The sequence below is a fragment of the Hyperoodon ampullatus genome, assembly GCF_949752795.1.
Source record: "Hyperoodon ampullatus genome assembly, chromosome: 13".
In the NCBI taxonomy this organism is placed as follows: Eukaryota; Metazoa; Chordata; class Mammalia; order Artiodactyla; family Ziphiidae; genus Hyperoodon; species Hyperoodon ampullatus.
The window spans coordinates 40707271-40724320 of NC_136926.1; the positions used below are offsets into that span (position 1 = coordinate 40707271).

Consider the following 17050-nt stretch of genomic DNA (forward strand, 5'->3'; position numbering starts at 1 on the left):
GAGGTTACTCTGGATTATCTGGGTGGGTCCCAAATGCAAACACAGATCTCCTCCTAAGAGACAGGCAGATATCTGACACACACAGAGGAGGAGGCGATGTGACCCCAGAGGCAGAGCCTGGAATGATGCAGCCACGAGCCAAGGAGTGTCAGCAGCCACCAGAAGCTGGAAGAGAGAGGCAAGGAGCAGATTCTCCCCTATAGCCTCTGGAGGGAGCGCAGCTCTGCTGACACACCTTGGCACTCACTTCAGACCCCTGGCCTCCAGAACTGGGAGAGAATAAATTTCTGTTGTTTGAAGCCACCTCGGTAGGTGGTAATTTGTTACAGCAGCTACAGGAAACTAATACAAGGCATGACAAGATGGTGGCCTGAACTTGGTAGTAGCAGCGAAGATGGAGAAAAGGGGCCACACGAAGGAAATATTTAGGAGATTGAACTGCAGTAAATGATGGGATAACTGGGATCAACTTTGTACCCTCAGAAAGGGGGGGAGGGAGAAGATATAAAAATAAGGTAACACTCCAGTGGGTTATCAAGATACACAGAGTACCCACTGCACATTGACTATCGCTGGGCTGTTTGCTAAGAACAGCAGTCTTTCCTAATTTGATAGATAATCTTGACAAGGTAAAGGGGAGGGATTAAGGGGCGAGGGATTGTGCTATTGTCTTTGTTGCTGCTGCTGATGATAATGTCTCCTGGAAAGCAGAAAAAGATCAAGAATAATGCATGGGTTTTGGCATCAGCTGGGCTTCAGGCTCCAGCTCCACCATCTGCTAGTGAAGCAGGGCACGTACCTAAACAGTTTGCTCCTCTGTAGTATGAGGATAACAGTATCTACGACCTGGAGCTATAGGGAGGAATGATGGAAGTAATGCAGGAGCACTGCATGAAGGCTGTCAATATTAAGAGGTACCAAGCCCACGCTTAGTGGCCTCGATGGAGGACCCTGAGCTGAGAAATTTTTCCAGCTTCGAGGACTCTTAAGTGGGTCTTTAAGCAGATGTTGCTGCCCAACCACTTCCAGATGGATGTATTCTTCATCTTTTGGCTGCGTTGGGTCTTTATTACTGCATGCAGGCTTTTCTCTAGTTGCGACAAGTGGGGGCTACTCTTCGTTGCGGTGCACGGGCTTCTCATTGTGGTGGCTTCTCTTGTTGTGGAGCACAGGCTCTAGACATGGGCTTCAGTAGTTGTGGCACGTGGGCTCTAGAGCGCAGGCTCAGTAGTTGTGGCGCACGGGCTTAGTTGCTCCACGGCATGTGGGATCTTCCCGGACCAGGGCTTGAACCCGTGTCCCCTGCACTGGCAGGCAGATTTTTAACCACTGTGCCACCAGGGAAGTCCCTGGGCGTATATATTTTTACCTTGTCTTTAAGGCTTTTATAACTGTATAGCTCTGCCCTATTTTAGTATTTTGTTCTAACTCACACTGTTTCATTTCATTCTGAGCTCTCACCTTACATTTTTCTTGCCTTTTTAACGTTCTCTACTCCTTTAAAAGTTCAGCTGAAACTTTTTTCCTTTTAAAATCATCCTTTATTTTAATTATTTTCTATGTTTTTCATCTTTTGTGCTTCTTTTTATCCCTCTTAAACTTTTATATTTTCAATTATTCTTTATGTATTTTAAGATTATTAAAGAGATTTTTTAATTGGCTTTATCCATTGGGCTCATGTTTGGAAAACGTGGGCCCTTGCCTTCTAGGTCTGAGCCTAAGAAGATAGCACAGAAAATCTTAGAGAGGTTAATCCTGTGGTACGTGACATGAAAATGAAAGGGCAACCTGGATCTTATTTATTTAAAATTAAGCCCTGATTTAAAATGCTTTTGCCTCCTTGACTATAAAATCAGTAAGGAAACGAGATTTAGGGTGACTCTAGACGCTAACTCTAGACTTCAAGGAGGCTTAATTTTCTCAATTTTATAAACCGTGGACAGGTTTCTCCAACTCCCTAGGAGATTCTGATCAGATTCTGGAAAAGGATCTATCTACACATACAGAACTGATTTTATTTTATTTTTTATTCTATTTTATTTTTAATTTTTTAAAAGAAAGTTGCCTTTTAATTAAAAAAAATTTTAACTATTTATTTATTAATTATTTATTTTTGGCTGCACCGGGTCTTAGTTGCAGCATACAAGATCTTTAGTTGCAGCATGTGGGTTCCTTAGTTGTGGCATGCGAACTCTTAGTTGAGTCATGCATGCAGGATCTATTTCCCCGACCATGGATCGAACCCAGGCTCCCTGCATTGGGAGCGCGGAGTCTTAACCACTGGACCACCAGGGAAGTCCCCAGAACTGATATTAAAGTTCTCTAATAATAGATACCAACAATGTGTTCAGCACAGTGCTAATTATTTTAATTGCATTCTCTTATTTAAACCATATCTCAACAACTGTATCCACGGATGCTTGTTGCCCTGATTTACAGACAATGAAACTGAAGCTTAGCGTGATGGGGCAGCTTGCTGGCGAGCTCACAACTAGTTCTGGGTATGACTCCATGCCTCCAACCCAGTAACGGCAACGCCCACGCTCCCAGCCTCGATGTAATAGGAGCCAAATTACAGCAACCCCCAGTGTAAACTTCCTGGACCTACAACTGTGCAAAGTCTAATACCATTGTGTTCCAAATCCTGCCAGTCTGCTTCCTCCAGCAATATAACTGGTATGATCTAAAACAGATGACCTCGGAGTAAACTCTATGCCATTTTTTAAAGGGATATCTTCCATTTCCACTTAAAAATTTTTTAATCTGAATTTCTCAAGCCATTTTTTCGACTGAGGAGCTAACGGGCTTTAGAAACAGTAATTCTACGACTGATTTTATCAGCCTCCATAGAGATCTATCAAAAACAGTATTAAGGCAGTCTGCAATTTATGATTACTGATTTTCCCTTGGCCTCTACCTCTGTGCACGAAGCCCCAGTCTGAACTACATTATTAGTTCAAGAGACTCCAGTGACTGATTATTTTAGAAAACCTGCCTTTTATCTTTATGGAGTGAGGTTCAGCAGGACTTATTTTTGTGAAATCAGACAGAAGTTCTGAGAAATGAGGAATTCCCTGGTAATCCAGTGGTTAAGACTCCACGCTTCCACTGCAGGGGGCACAGGTTCAATCCCTGGTTGGGGAAATAAGATCCCACAAGCCACATGGTGCAGCCAAAAAAACAAAAAAAAAAGTTCTGCGATATGATAATAATAGCTAATATATATTGAATACTTACTATGTACCAGACTCTGTTTTGTTTTTTTTTAATGTTACTGCTGTCACTATGCGTTTTATTCTTTTTATAAATGTATTTATTTACTTAATTTTGGCTGTGTTGGGTCTTTGTTGCTGCACGTGGGCTTTCTCTAGTTGCGGGGAGCCGGGGCTACTCTTCGTTGCAGTGCACGGGTTTCTTATTGTGGTGGCTTCTCTTGTTGTGGCGCATGGGTTCTAGGGTGCACGGGCTTCAGTAGCTGCAGTGCACAGGCTCAGTAGTTGTGGCTCGCAGGCTCTAGAGCACAGGCTCAGTAGTTATGGCACATGGGCTTAGTTGCTCCGCGGCATGTGGGATCTTCCCAGAGGAGGGCTCAAACCCATGTCTCCTGCACTGGCAGGCAGATCCTTAACCACTGTGCCACTAGGAAAGCCCCCAGACACTGTTTTAATTGCTTTTACATATTCAATCATCATAATAAATCTATGAGGGAGATACTATTAACATTCCCGTTATACGGATGAGAAAAAAGGAAGGATATATTTTGGTTCTCCTTTTTAACCTGCCTCTTAATAATTTGAAACCACTTTTAGACGATCTAGACACTAGCTTGCTGCTATAGAGAACAGAAAAACAAGTCTGTTCTTTCACGTCAAGACTCTGGGAACGGCCTCAATAACAAAAGGTCCCCACCATCTTTCATCAGGAAAAATGGCTCAAGATCAACTACCATGAAGCCCAAGTTATAACTTTTGACACAAAATGTAATTGACCGAATTCAACTACCCTACAGTTCAATTCATTTCATTACTTAGGGGCACAGTTTGCAACTAATTTATTCTTAAAATTTTAACATTCACTTATAATTTTACATTGCATCCATGTACCATTGGAAATTTTTCTCTGGATGTAAAGAGAAACTGGTAGTTATTACTTAAGATTTTTCATTATTCCCATGCTTCCCAGAGTGGAATTTTCAAGCCTTGATTGTTATTTGTTCAGGTGTTGGAACTGACTTAAAACAGTTTTCTACCGAAAATCCTGGCCCTGCCCACAGGCATGGCCTCGGGTCACGCTGTAGGAGTGGGGATGACTCCCTTAGCCAAGTCTTGGGTCGACTTCTAAGTTTTTATAGAAAAACATCAATCCTACCTTCAGTTTGGGTGATTTTTAAATATGTGGACGTGGCCTTAATCTGCGATATACAATTGCTCGCCAGGCCCTTGCCAAAGAATGTAACTTTGAACTGTTGGCTGCCTAGTTTTCATCAAAATCACGCATGCCAGACATAACTGTTCCTACAGGAAGGGAGCCGGATAATTGGAGAGCAGAGATTTTAGCCCCAGAGAATCGCTCCCACTGAACTGCGCTGTCATTAGGCCTCCAAAATGCACTAAGAATCCCAGAAATCAGGTTACCATTGTGTTTGTTATAAGGACGCAATTGAAGACCTTAAGTAGCCCAGTTTACCCTTTATGAGGACTCAGGACCTGACAGCAAGGAAGAAGCATGTCTGCGGCAACAACCTGCTTTTCTCTTACAAGCACTGAGAGTCTCGTAACTTCTTCATTCGGCTGCAGAAAGCTGAGAGCTGAATCCAAGGCCCGACTGTATTTATTTCATAAGATATTACAGCATAAATTTCTATGTGCTAAGTCTCTCTGTGGTCTCATCTAGCTCTTCTTCAATTACCCTTGACCTAGATTTCTTTTAAATTCTATTCATAAGAAATGCTTATCTTATTTTCATCATCATTATTCTTTTAAGCCACAACACGTCCTTTTGGGAAGACAGTTGAGGTGTTTGAATATGTTTATGTGTACATATAAATGAATGTATTCACAAATTGATTGGCATGAGATAAATTTGAGTGTTTATTTACATTAATTTTATCATTCTGTCGTTAACTGGCCAACACCTTTTTTTTTTTTTTTTTTTTGGCCTCACCAAGCGGCTTTCGGGATCTTAGTTCCCTGACCAGGGATCGAACCCGGGCCCTTGGCAATGAAAGCACAGAGTCCTAACCACTGGACCTCCAGGGAACTCCCTGGCCAACTCCTTGAGGGCAGAGGGCCAGACTCCCTCTTTGCCAGAGTATCTCCAGCACCAGCTTGGAGGCCATGTCCCTCCTTCATCTGCTCATCACATAAAGTAGCTGACCTGTGTTTAGGGGCCTTTTCATCTGAAAAATAGGCAGCTTAGAATACCAGCTTGTAAGATGCATGGGAATAAGAACCTCACTTGGGGGCATAAATGCACGTGCTACTACAGAGGGCAGGTTGGCCTGCTCTCAGTGAACTGCTATTTTTCTCACCCTTTTTTAAACGAGTGCATAGGAATGAATTCAGTTATATTAAATATGCACCTCCTACAGCACCAGAAAGGGCTCTGAGGGAGGCGAGTGAGAACATATCCCCCTCCCCCATATAATCCTCAAGAAAATCTCTGTTGTAGCCTGGGGAGGGGAGTTATAAACATATCTTTTTAATTGTGGTAAAATATACATATAAAATTTACCATTTTAACCGTTTTTACGTGTATAGTTCAGTGGCATTAAGTACATTCACATTGTTGTGCAACCATCACCACCATCCTTTCACAGAACTCTTTTCATCTGAAATTCTGTCCCCATTAAACAATAATTCCCCATTCTCCCCAGCCCACAGCTCCTGGTAAGCACCAATACTCTCTGTCTCTATAAATTTGACTATTCTAAGTAACTCATATTAGTAGAATCATACAGGACTTGACCTTTTGTGACTGGCTTATTTCATTTAACATAATGTCTTCAAGGTTCATCCATGTTGTAGCACGCGTCAGAATTTTCTTCCTTTTTAAGCCTGAATAATATTCCATTCTACTGATATACTATTTTGTTTATCCATTCATCTGTCAATAGACACTTGGATTGTTTCCAACTTTTGGCTACTGTGAATAATGCTGCTGTGAACACAGGTATACAAAATATCTGCTCAAGTCCCTGCTTTCAATTTTTTTGTTGGGTCATACGGTAACTCTATTTTCAATTTTTTGAGGAATCACCATACTGTTTTTCATTGCAGCTGTACCATTTTGCATTCCCAAAAGCAGTGCACAAGAGTTCCAACTTCTCCACACTCTCACCAACACTTGTTATTTTCTATTTTTTTGATAACAGTCATCCTAATGGGCACGAAGTGGTATCTCATGATTTTGATTTGTATTTCCCTAATGCTTAATGATGTTGAGTACCTCATCATGGGCTCAGTGGCCATTTGCATATCTTCTTTGGAGAAATGTCTATTCAAGTCCTTTGCCCATTTTTCAATCAGGTTGTTTGGTTTTTGTTGTTGAATTTTAGGAGTTTTTTATATGTTCTGGATATTAATCCCTTATCAGATAGATGATTTTCAAATATTTTCTCCCATTCTATGAATTGCCATTTTACTCTGTTGACAGCGTGCTTTGATACACTGAAGTTTTTCATTTTGATGAAGTCCAATTTGCCTATTTTTTTCTTTTGTTGCATGTGTCTTGGTGTTATAGCCAATAAATCACTGCTAAGTCCAGTGTCATGAAGTTTTCTGCTTGGAGCACAGTTTTAATAAGTCATTTTATAAGGGTTATGGGAAACATCTTTAGATGGGGCAGGAACATAACTCAAATGCAGAGGACGGGGTTATTATTTTGCCACTGCGCCCACATCTTAAGTAATCCTTGCAATTGGACTCTGATCACCTCTGATGAGAAAACCATGTGAAAGAGGAGAACTGCCTCTAACCACAGTGACAGGGAACCTTAGGGGAAGGGTCTCCATTCTATTGATAGATCAACATTTACGTTCTTTTCCCTATGGATCCAAGATCCCTTACATGATATTGGAGCCAAACCAAGTGGGAGGGAACCCACAGGCTCCAGTTTGCTTAACTGAGTAATTTCACTCCATGCGAGTCTGATTATCCATGTGTGTTTCCTCACCGACACCCCCGGCCAATCTCTATTCCATTGTGTTGAGTGAAGACAGAAACCCTGACAAGCAGTTAGGAAAGGCTCAAGATCAAAGTGCTGGGTAGGAAACCAAGGCCAGTCCTGTTGAGATGCCTCAATTTAGATTTGCGGAGTCTTCCAACTGCTGACCCTGAGCAAGAAAAGAGCATGGTTTGAGCAACCAGATCACCAGCACTGGGATGGCTTCTCCCTGGCAAGGTCCCGAGTGTGAGAATCTGCACATCTGTTCTAAACACTCACCAGCACAGGCTTTGAGGCAATCCTGTCCAGCTGAGAAGGGCTGTGGCAGGGAAATTATAATAAGAGTAATAACGACTGGTTCAAGTTGTCCTGTCCCTCCAAAGGCTGACATTCATGCCATCAGCCCTCATCACTGTGACCTTACTCAGGGCAGGAAAGCTGGCGAGGCAGAGCCAAATTAGCCCCTGGAGAAGGGAGGACAGCCACACGGCTCCTCTCCCCTCCTCCCAGCTCCATCCTGATAGGCTCATCTCCTTTGCTTGTTGTGATTTAGGGAGGAAAGAGGGTAAGTGTTGCAGATGAACCACTATCGTTGGACAGGCTTGAGTCTGCATCTCTGCTTTAACATTTACTAGTTGGTGACCTTGGCCAAATAATTTGCATCTCAGTTTCCTCAACTGTAAATGGGAGTAATGAAGTCCAACTTCATATGTCATGAGGGTTGACAAGAGGAAGTGCCCGGCACACATATATAACACTGACTATTCGCGATGCCTGTTCCCATGGTGAGTTGTGTGTCTCTCACGGATTCCCCTGGAAGTTCTTCAACTTCCTCATTAAGCCCCCAGAAGTAGATTCCCCAATAAATATTTGCTGAATGGAGAGCCGCAAGAATAATCTCCTTCCCTTAATTCTATCATTCGGTTGTGAGTTCCAGGTAGAAAAATCAATAAAGAACTGTCCCCACCTCGCCTTTGCAGAGTTAAATCAGCTTGCTCTCAGGAGTTGCACATCAGAAGAATAGCTTCAAATTCTTGTCAGATTAAGGAGGCCTTTATGGAGCAAAGCAACTTCCTAAGTGTTTTGCGTAACAACACACCCACGGATTTTAACTGAGCATGTTTCCCCCAGGTCCTCGTGGATTCATGAAACTGCCAGCCTGGCACCAGCATACTGACACGGGTTTTCCATCTAACACAAGCTGTACGAGTGCCTCGTGTTTCATCCACTCTGTAAATTTTTAAGCAACTATGTAAAAACAAAAAACTCAGAAAACAAAGAACAGATGCTGGGTTGAGTTATTTCACTAAAAAAAACAATAATAAGTGTCTCCTTTCTGTCCTCCTCCCACTCTAATCGGGTATATTTGGTTTGGGGTTGTTTCCCTTTGCTCAGAGTTTGAATTGCAGCAGCTTCGTTCTGCCTACGAGAGAAGTCTGTGCTCTAGGCCAGGGGCACTCAAATGCGGTCCCTCCAAAAGATAAGGAGCTCGCACAGAATATAAGTCAGTGCACTGCTTCCTTCCTCAAAAAGTCCTGCTGTGAAAAAAAAAAATGTCAGCTCAAACTAATCAGCGTGTTTAGTGCCAAGCGTGATGTTCATTCTGGCACAATCTCCTTATAGACAGGTAACAAAGAGCTCACAGGCTATCACCTTCTGTGGACCACACTCTGAGAAGCATTGTTCCAGGTTACAGAAATCTCCATCTGCCTGAGACATACTAGATTGACATCTACAATGGACTTTTGAGGGGTTTTTGGCCACCTAGCCTCCTTATCCCTTCCTTGGTAAAGCACTCCAATATAAAGCATCTGCCTCACCCTTTCTTAGTCTGTGGGTCCAGCTGGGGATCCTGTATGGCCAGGGCTGGCCAAACGCCCTGAGTCTCTCCAGTCACAGTGAATGGTTCAGAAAAGTCATGATCCAGGACTGGTCAATCAATGTAAATCCATCCAGCTTTTAGACCTGGGATGGGCAGTGGTCCTGACTGATGCAATCAGGGTGAATTGTGAGACTCATGCAGAAGCTACAAGGAAGACAGTCTTTCCATTAGACTTAAAATTGTGAAGATGTCAGCCTGAAGTCAATAACACCCATGAGGCGAGAGCCTGGCTCTGAAATGAAGCAAAGACAGAGAGCAGAACTGAAAGAGAGACAGAAGCTGGATTCTGAGTAGGTCATTGGAACCTCTGGGTCAAGCCATGCCTGAAGCAGTTTCTACACTATGACTTTTCATTAATGTGAACCAGGAAATTTCCCTTTACTTAGACCAGTTGGTGAGCTTTCTAACACTTGCAACCAAGTCTCAAGTTTATGCATGACTACTGTACCCTAGGCTCATTCTAAAATCCATATACATTGATCCTAAAGAGACAAATCTGAAAGGCAAAAGGTGGGAAGTCAGAAGAGCTGCCATTACCTGGAACTAGAGACAGGTTACCAAGACTTCCCACACCTAAGTGTTTTCCTCTGCCAGGTTATTAACATCTGCCTCACATATCAGGTGACTGTGAGACACATGAAAAGATATAAAGGAAATCACTCCGGAGAACACATGAAAAAGCACTATACAAACAAAAATTATTATCATTATTAGCACAACACCTTAGTTATTCAAACTTGAAAACTCTGGCATCCATAACTATCCAGAGCCTACAAAAAATTTCAAAAACTTTTGTACAACAATAGATTGTTTTTTGTTTTTTTTGTTTTCCAGTCAAATCCTATACTCTGCTATAGAAGAGGAAGCTCCCCCTGCAGGCCAGAGGCCGTAAAGAGAAGCCATGGACTTGGAGGAGCCTGACAGCATTAAGAGCGGCAGCTGAGAGCCAGCCTGGCCCCCTGTTCTGGGCTCAGCACCAACGTGCTCTGTGTCTCACTTCTTAGGTCACCCAGGCTATTTTCTCCCCCATCACACACATCATCCCATCTACTCAAGCTTATGAATCATGAAAGGAAAATGATGATTTAATTTAGAAATTATCGATTTAATTTAGAAATTATCGCAGTTAATTCTCAGCCACTATTTTGCAGCTTTGGAGTTGTCCTAACAATACTATTATTATCCAGAGAGGCAGATTGTGTTTTTACTGTTTTCATATCTGAGGCCTAAGAGGCCAACATAACAACAAACTTTACATTAAAAGACTGAACTGTTTGAAAATTTCGCATTTTTTCAAACATTAAAATACAATCATTTTCTGATAGATTAAAAACAGCAATTAGAGTATAAAACCATTCCTGAAGACCTAAATAGATGTTTCTCCAAAAAAGACATACAGATGGCCAAGAAACACATGAAAAGATGCTCAACATCACTAATCATTAGAGAAATGCAAATCAAAACTACAATGAGGTATCACCTCATACCAGTCAGAATGGCCATCATCAAAAAATCTACAAACAATAAATGCTGGAGAGGGTGTGGAGAAAAGGGAACCCTCTTGCACTATTGGTGGGAATGTAAATTGATACAACCACTATGGAGAACAGTATGGACATTCCTTAAAAAACTAAAAGTAGAACTACCATTTGACCCAGCAATCCCACTCCTGGGCATATACCCTTAGAAAACCATAATTCAAAAAGATACATGCACCCCAATGTTCATTGCAGCACTATTTACAATAGCCAGGACATGGAAGCAACCTAAAGTTCCATCGACAGATGAATGGATAAAGAAGATGTGGTACATATATACAATGGAATATTACGCAGCCATAAAAAGGAACGAAATTGGGTCACTTGCAGAGACGTGGCTGGACCTAGAGTCTGTCATACGGAGTGAAGTAAATCAGAAAGAGAAAAACAAATATCGTGTATTAACGCATATATGTGGAATCTAGAAAAATGGTACAGATGAACCTATCTGCAGTGCAGGAATAGAGATGCAGATGTAGAGAATGGACATGTGGATTCGGTGGGGGAGGGGGAAGTGGGATGAATAGGGAGATTGGGATTGACATATAAACACTACCATGTGTAAAACAGATAGCTAGTGGGAACCTGCTGTATAGCACAGGGAGCTCAGCTTGGTGCTCTGTGGTGACCTAGGTGGGTGAGATGGGGGGTGGGGTGGGAGGGAGGTCTAAGAGGGAGGGGATATATGTATGCATACAGCTGATTCACTTCGTTGTACAGCAGAAACGAATACAACATTGTAAAGCAACTATACCCCAATTAAAAACAAACAAACAAAAAAAACCTTAACTATATGAAAAAAAAGTTCCTGATTTTTAAGCCACGTTTTGAGACTCTGGTCAATGCTGATATTTATGGATTCTCCTCTGGTGGCAAAATAACTAAATTTTTGGAGTTCCATATCATATATAACATAGCTGGAAGAAATCTGTTCCTCACAGTACCCTCCTTTGAGGAGCTCAGTCCTGGGGTCTGGGTGGGAGGACAGAATGAACACTTGTTTCACTAGTGTCCCTGTGTACTGGGCATCAATTCCGTGCCAAGCATGCGAACCCACGACTAAGCCCAGCCCACCCAGGCCGTGTTATTGATGGGCAAGGTCACGGTCCCCGGAAGCAAGGAGCAGACTGAGCCCACCCTCCCTGCTCCCAATGACGGGGTGTATCCACGCAGAGGAGGCTACACAAATATCACTACTCCGGCTTCCTGCGTCTCCATCTGCAGCTCTCCATCTTGTAAAACAAGTCAGTCCTTCCCTGTTATCTGGTTATCTTCAATTCAGGGAGTGGGAGCCCTCCACGTTGGCCTCAGCCCCAAGACTTGTTCTTCAATCTAGCTGTACCATCGTTAAAGCTATTGCTTTGCCCCCTATTGATCCAAGGCGCAACAAGTTAAAGGCAAAGGGGAAGAAGGGAAAGGGGCTGTTCCCCCCCAAAACCTCTAACACTTACCAGTCTGGACAGTGCTCTGGAACCAGCATAGATGATACCCACAAACAGCACTGAAGCAGGAAGCCATGTCAAAACATCAGATCTGTAAAAGGGAAAGAGGCCATAGATTTCTGTCACTTTATGTCCAAAAGACCTCGCTGGAAGGTACGACGCTCCCATACACCAAATACAGCACTCATGGTTGTCTAAACATCCCCAGGTGACTTGTGAAGCATGATTTGCTCTGTATCATTGAGAGGGACAGAAGCTGACCAAGCCATCCTGCCTACAGTCCATCACTCAGCCAATGATGTGGCGTTACTGATCCCACAGTCGGGCACAGACGGGCTGGAGATGGAAAAGGTTTCCTGCAGATTGGGAGAAAGAACAGATCTGATTTTTTTTTAAAGAAGCAGTGAATGTTATTCTTTGGAATTTAAGTAGCCGGAGGCTTTGAACACATGCCAAAGTATTTAAAAAAATTTTTTAAGGCTATTTACCTAGGCAAGGCACCAAACAGCTCCAGGGAACCACAACAAAAGGAACCACAGTGTGAAAGGATGGAATTGAAAAGAGTGCCTGAACTTGAGCTGGGTGGCCACGTGCTGAGCCTCAACCGTTTACCTGGGATGCCAGTTCAGGGAATCTCCGAAGACTTCTCAAGGGTACATTTCTTTGATTCCCTTGTGGCCACACCAAGAACTGCTTTTTCTTTTTCTTTTTTTTATCTTCTTTTTTGGCCACACTGCGTGGCTTGCAGGATCTTAGTTCCCTGACCAGGGACCAAACTCGGGCCCCTGGCAGTAAAAGCATGGAGCCCTAACCACTGGACAGCCAGTCCCAAGAACTGCTTTTTCAACACAGTTTAGAATCTTGCTCTCCTCAGAATACCTCTCCTGTAGTTTCAGTTCTACAGTGAAAACCTGGGGGAAGAAACTTCATTTTCTTCTTTGCACAAATCAGAAAAATAGCTACTGTGAAGTTTCCTTGTTGACAGCAGATGGACTGGACCAGTAGTGTTAATTCAGATTTAAGAAATTATCTGAATCTTGGTTTGAGTAAACTTGTGATCTGCATGCAATATTAACTAGATCGGATAGCTTTTATACTTTCATACGTACACATAGGCTCTCCCCACCCTCATCAACATCCATTAGTTATTGAACTTTGTGAACTGGCATTGAAACAATACAACAATGTTTTGTTGCACCAATTTTATAAACTTTTACAGTGCAGTACAGTTATTTTTCAGAGACAAACCAAAGTTTAATTTCTCAAGGTTCATGCTGTTTGCTTTAGCAGCATTTGATGGTGGATCTTTTATACACATTTGTTAAAGATGAAAAATAAGCCAGATTGCAAATGCTTTTTCTTTCTTTTTTAAAGCAAACCATGTACCAAGTTTTTTGGTCCAAATTGTGTAGGATAAGTTAAATTGCATTCTAATAACCAATATGAGTGTATTTCTGTAAGTATCGTTATGTTGAAATAAAGTTTTAAAAAACAAACAAACAAAAAAGCAAAATCTCAGTCTTTCCATACAGTACACATCACTGAGGGTGCAACTTGCTTCCCCCATCAGTTACAAATGCATTCGGTTCGCTAATTCAAGTTCCCAGAGTTATTCTAAAATAAATATAAATTAATGAAGACATTCCAGCAGGATATAACATAATAATCCCAAGTAACTCAATGAACTGCTCTCCTGGGATGGAGACTGTTCAAGAAGTGTTCTTTGTTAATTTTATTAACATGGGCAGGCATTCTATCATCAGACCTGCTTTTGTACAACTTCCCAGGGAACACGGCATGAAAATGTTTCTAGTCTCAGATAAGGCCTTCGAACCCTACTTCCTGTATATAGTCATTCAGCCAAACTCACAGCAACTTGCAAGGTGCTCACAGAGCCAGAGTTAATATTAACAGCAGCATCAGGGACTTCCCTGGTTGCACAGTGGTTAAGAATCCACCTGCCAATGCAGGGGACATGAGTTCAAGTCCTGGTCTGGGAAGATCCCACATGCCACGGAGCAACTAAACCTGTGCACCACAACTACTGAGCCTGCGCGCTAGAGCCCACGTGCCACAACTACTGAAGCCCACGTGCCACAACTACTGAAGCCCACGTGCCACAACTACTGAAGCCCGCACACCTAGAGCCGGTGCTCCACAACAAGAGAAGCCACCACAATGAGAAGCCCACGCACCACAACGAGAAGCCCACGCACCCACAACGAAGAGTAGCCCCCGCTCTCCGCAACTAGAGAAAGCCCGCTCGCAGCAACAAAGACCCAATGCAGCCAAAAATAAATAAATTAATTTAAAAAACAAACCACAAAAAAAAAAAAGCAGCATCACCAATGACATTTTTTGAGCCCTTGCTACAAACCATGCACTGTGCTAAATGTTTTCTACACTGTAATCTTTTTAAAATCTGTGGGAGTTCCCTGGTTACCTAGTGGTTAGGATTCCAGGCGTTGACTGCTGTGGCCTGGGTTCAATCCCTGGTAGGGGAACTGAGATCCTGCAAGCCGTGCAGCGTGGCCAAAAAATATTTATCTAAAAATAGATAAATAAAAAAAAATAATAAAATAAAATCTGCACAACAATCTCACGAGGAAAGTATCATTATTATTATTATTATTACCCCCACTGTGCAGATGAAGAAACCGAGGCACAAAGAGTTTAAGTAATTTGTCTATGGTCAGAAAAGCTGGTAATGGCAAAGCCACAATTTGAATTCAGGTCTGTCTGACTTAAAACCTTGCTTTTAACCACCTCTCATACTTTACCCTCAAGGATCTCATAATAATCTAATGTGAGACAATGATATATAAATAAATAAGTTACAAACACAACATGATTTTGCTCTGGTAGCAGCTCAAGCAGCTAGTTATCTGAGAAATATTCTGCTATTACTAGTCCTGCTGCCATCACAGACATCTGTACTTCCAACCAAAAGGTGAACAAAGAATGGAAATGCCAGCCTCCATCCTAGAGGGCCAAGCTAATACCGACCAATTGCTACTCTTCTAGGAAAAGGCTTTCCCATTAGACATTAAGGGCCAAGTCCTATGGCCTGCTGTGCCCTAGAAGGAAGCCCAGAGCATGTACTGTGGGGAGCATGATGAGGAAGGAAGGAAGGCATGTGCAGGGGGAAAATAGCGGCTGGCCCAGCTGCGGCAAGCCCGGACACTTCAGAATGGAAGGTCAGTGAGGCCCCAGACATGCGTGCCCCACCCACTCCTAAACAAAGAAAACTCCTGCCGACTCGCATACCTACTTCAGGCGATGTCAGGGTATCTGAATGGCCATGGAGGTGAGGAAAAGAAAACAGCGCTAGGGAACCTCTTGTATTTTCACCCCTCCGCCCTAAAATACAAAGAAATAACTTCAAAAAGAAAGTTTAGGCAAAATTAGAAGATACGTATAAATATAAATTTTTCTGGGGAAAAATTTCTGAAAAGGAATTGGGACCTTTGAAAACTTAAGATGTACTGTGAAGTTTTGTAACGTAAAAAATGCGGGAAAAATTTCCTAATTGTAACAAATTCTTTACAGCCAAAGACTTTTTATCCCGGTGAAACCATTTTGGACTTCTGAATTCCAGAACTGTAAGATAACTAATCTGTGTTATTTTAAGCCAAAAAAAAAAAAAAAAATTTCCATCTCTGTAAGTACAGAGCATAGCACAAGGTCTGATTAAATTTTCCTCTATATCTTACTACTAGAGTAGAATTTTTCTCTCAATAAAGGATAAGTTTCTTTTTGTTGTTAAAAAAAAAAAAAAAAGGAAGAACTTCAACCAGAAAAAATATACACAGGAATTAGAATTTGGACCTCTGGCTTCCAGGGTTTCCACGACTGTAAGTGTGATCTTACAACATGGAGGGGTCAGATCTTTCAACAGCTACTGGGGCAGATGAAATTCATGATGACTGAATTTTCCATACTCTTCCAGGCAGTGTGGAAACAAGGTGAGTACCAGCTACAAGGGCGGTGCTTCTTTGTGTTTTTGCCATCTCTTGAAGTATTTCTTTAAAATCCTTTCTTCAGAAAGAAAGGAAACTAATTTTTACATCCTAGTTACGTCTGCTAAAACTGAGGATTCTTTCCTCAGGAGATATAGCAATAAGTGATGGAAACTGTACCTGGTTCTGGGCACTGGACAGTATAATCTTATCACATGGTTGCTCAAATCTTTGGAAATTATAATTAGCTCTCTTCACTCCCAAGGAATGTTCCAGCAGTTAGCTGAAAACTTTAACCAACAGCTCTGAGGGATGGACAAACTTCACACATGTCCCTGGGCTGTGCCCTTTCTTCTAGGTCAGGGCATCTAGGGCTGGGATCATCTAGGGGTCATCTAGGTTATCTAGAGGTGGGAGTAGGAAGGATGCACAAGTACAGAGCAGGAGGCTCTGTGCAGTAGAAAGAATGTGGTCAGGCAAACCTTCCTATTTAGAAGATTTATATCCAACTCTAAAGCTAGTTGATTTATATCCCAACTCTAAAGCTAGTTTGCAGTGAGAGCTCAGTTTTACATTTATAAAATGGTGATAATAATGCTCAGAAGGCTATTGAGACAATTAGCTAAAAGAATGAATACGCAGCACTTGGGGTAGTACGTGGCACATTGAAAACAACAACACTCAATAAATGTTCTCCTTCTGGCTTTTCCACACATAACTCCAAGTTCAGATGCCACTAGGAAAGACTGACAGATCCACCTAAGATGGCCATAAGATCGCCAAAACACCATGAAGAAAATGAAAAGATGATTAGCAAACCAGGAAAAACACTGGTAACATATAAAACAGGTTGGAGTTTAATATCCTTGATGTATAATGAGTGTTTACAAATCAATAAGAAAAAAACCAACTCCCCAAAAGAAAAAAGAAAAACATTCAAAGGACAGAAATAGGTAATTTTCTCTCTCCTTTTCCTGTCTGTCTGTGTATGTGTGCGTGTGTGTGTGTCTCTCTCTCTCATACACATACACATACACACAAGAAACACAAATGGCCAATAAACAT

At 42.1% G+C, this 17050-nt stretch overlaps 1 protein-coding gene across 1 annotated transcript in view; it reads right to left on the reverse strand.

The window, feature by feature from the left end:
- The window catches only part of TMEM241 (transmembrane protein 241), a gene marked incomplete at both ends in the record, with an annotated part of 103171 nt that overhangs the window by 67559 nt on the left and 18562 nt on the right, over positions 1-17050 (reverse strand). Inside the window, one exon of the mRNA XM_079717441.1 lies at positions 12036-12117. Coding sequence (XP_079573567.1) covers positions 12036-12117 — 82 coding nt within the window. The remainder of the gene's footprint in view (positions 1-12035; positions 12118-17050) is intronic.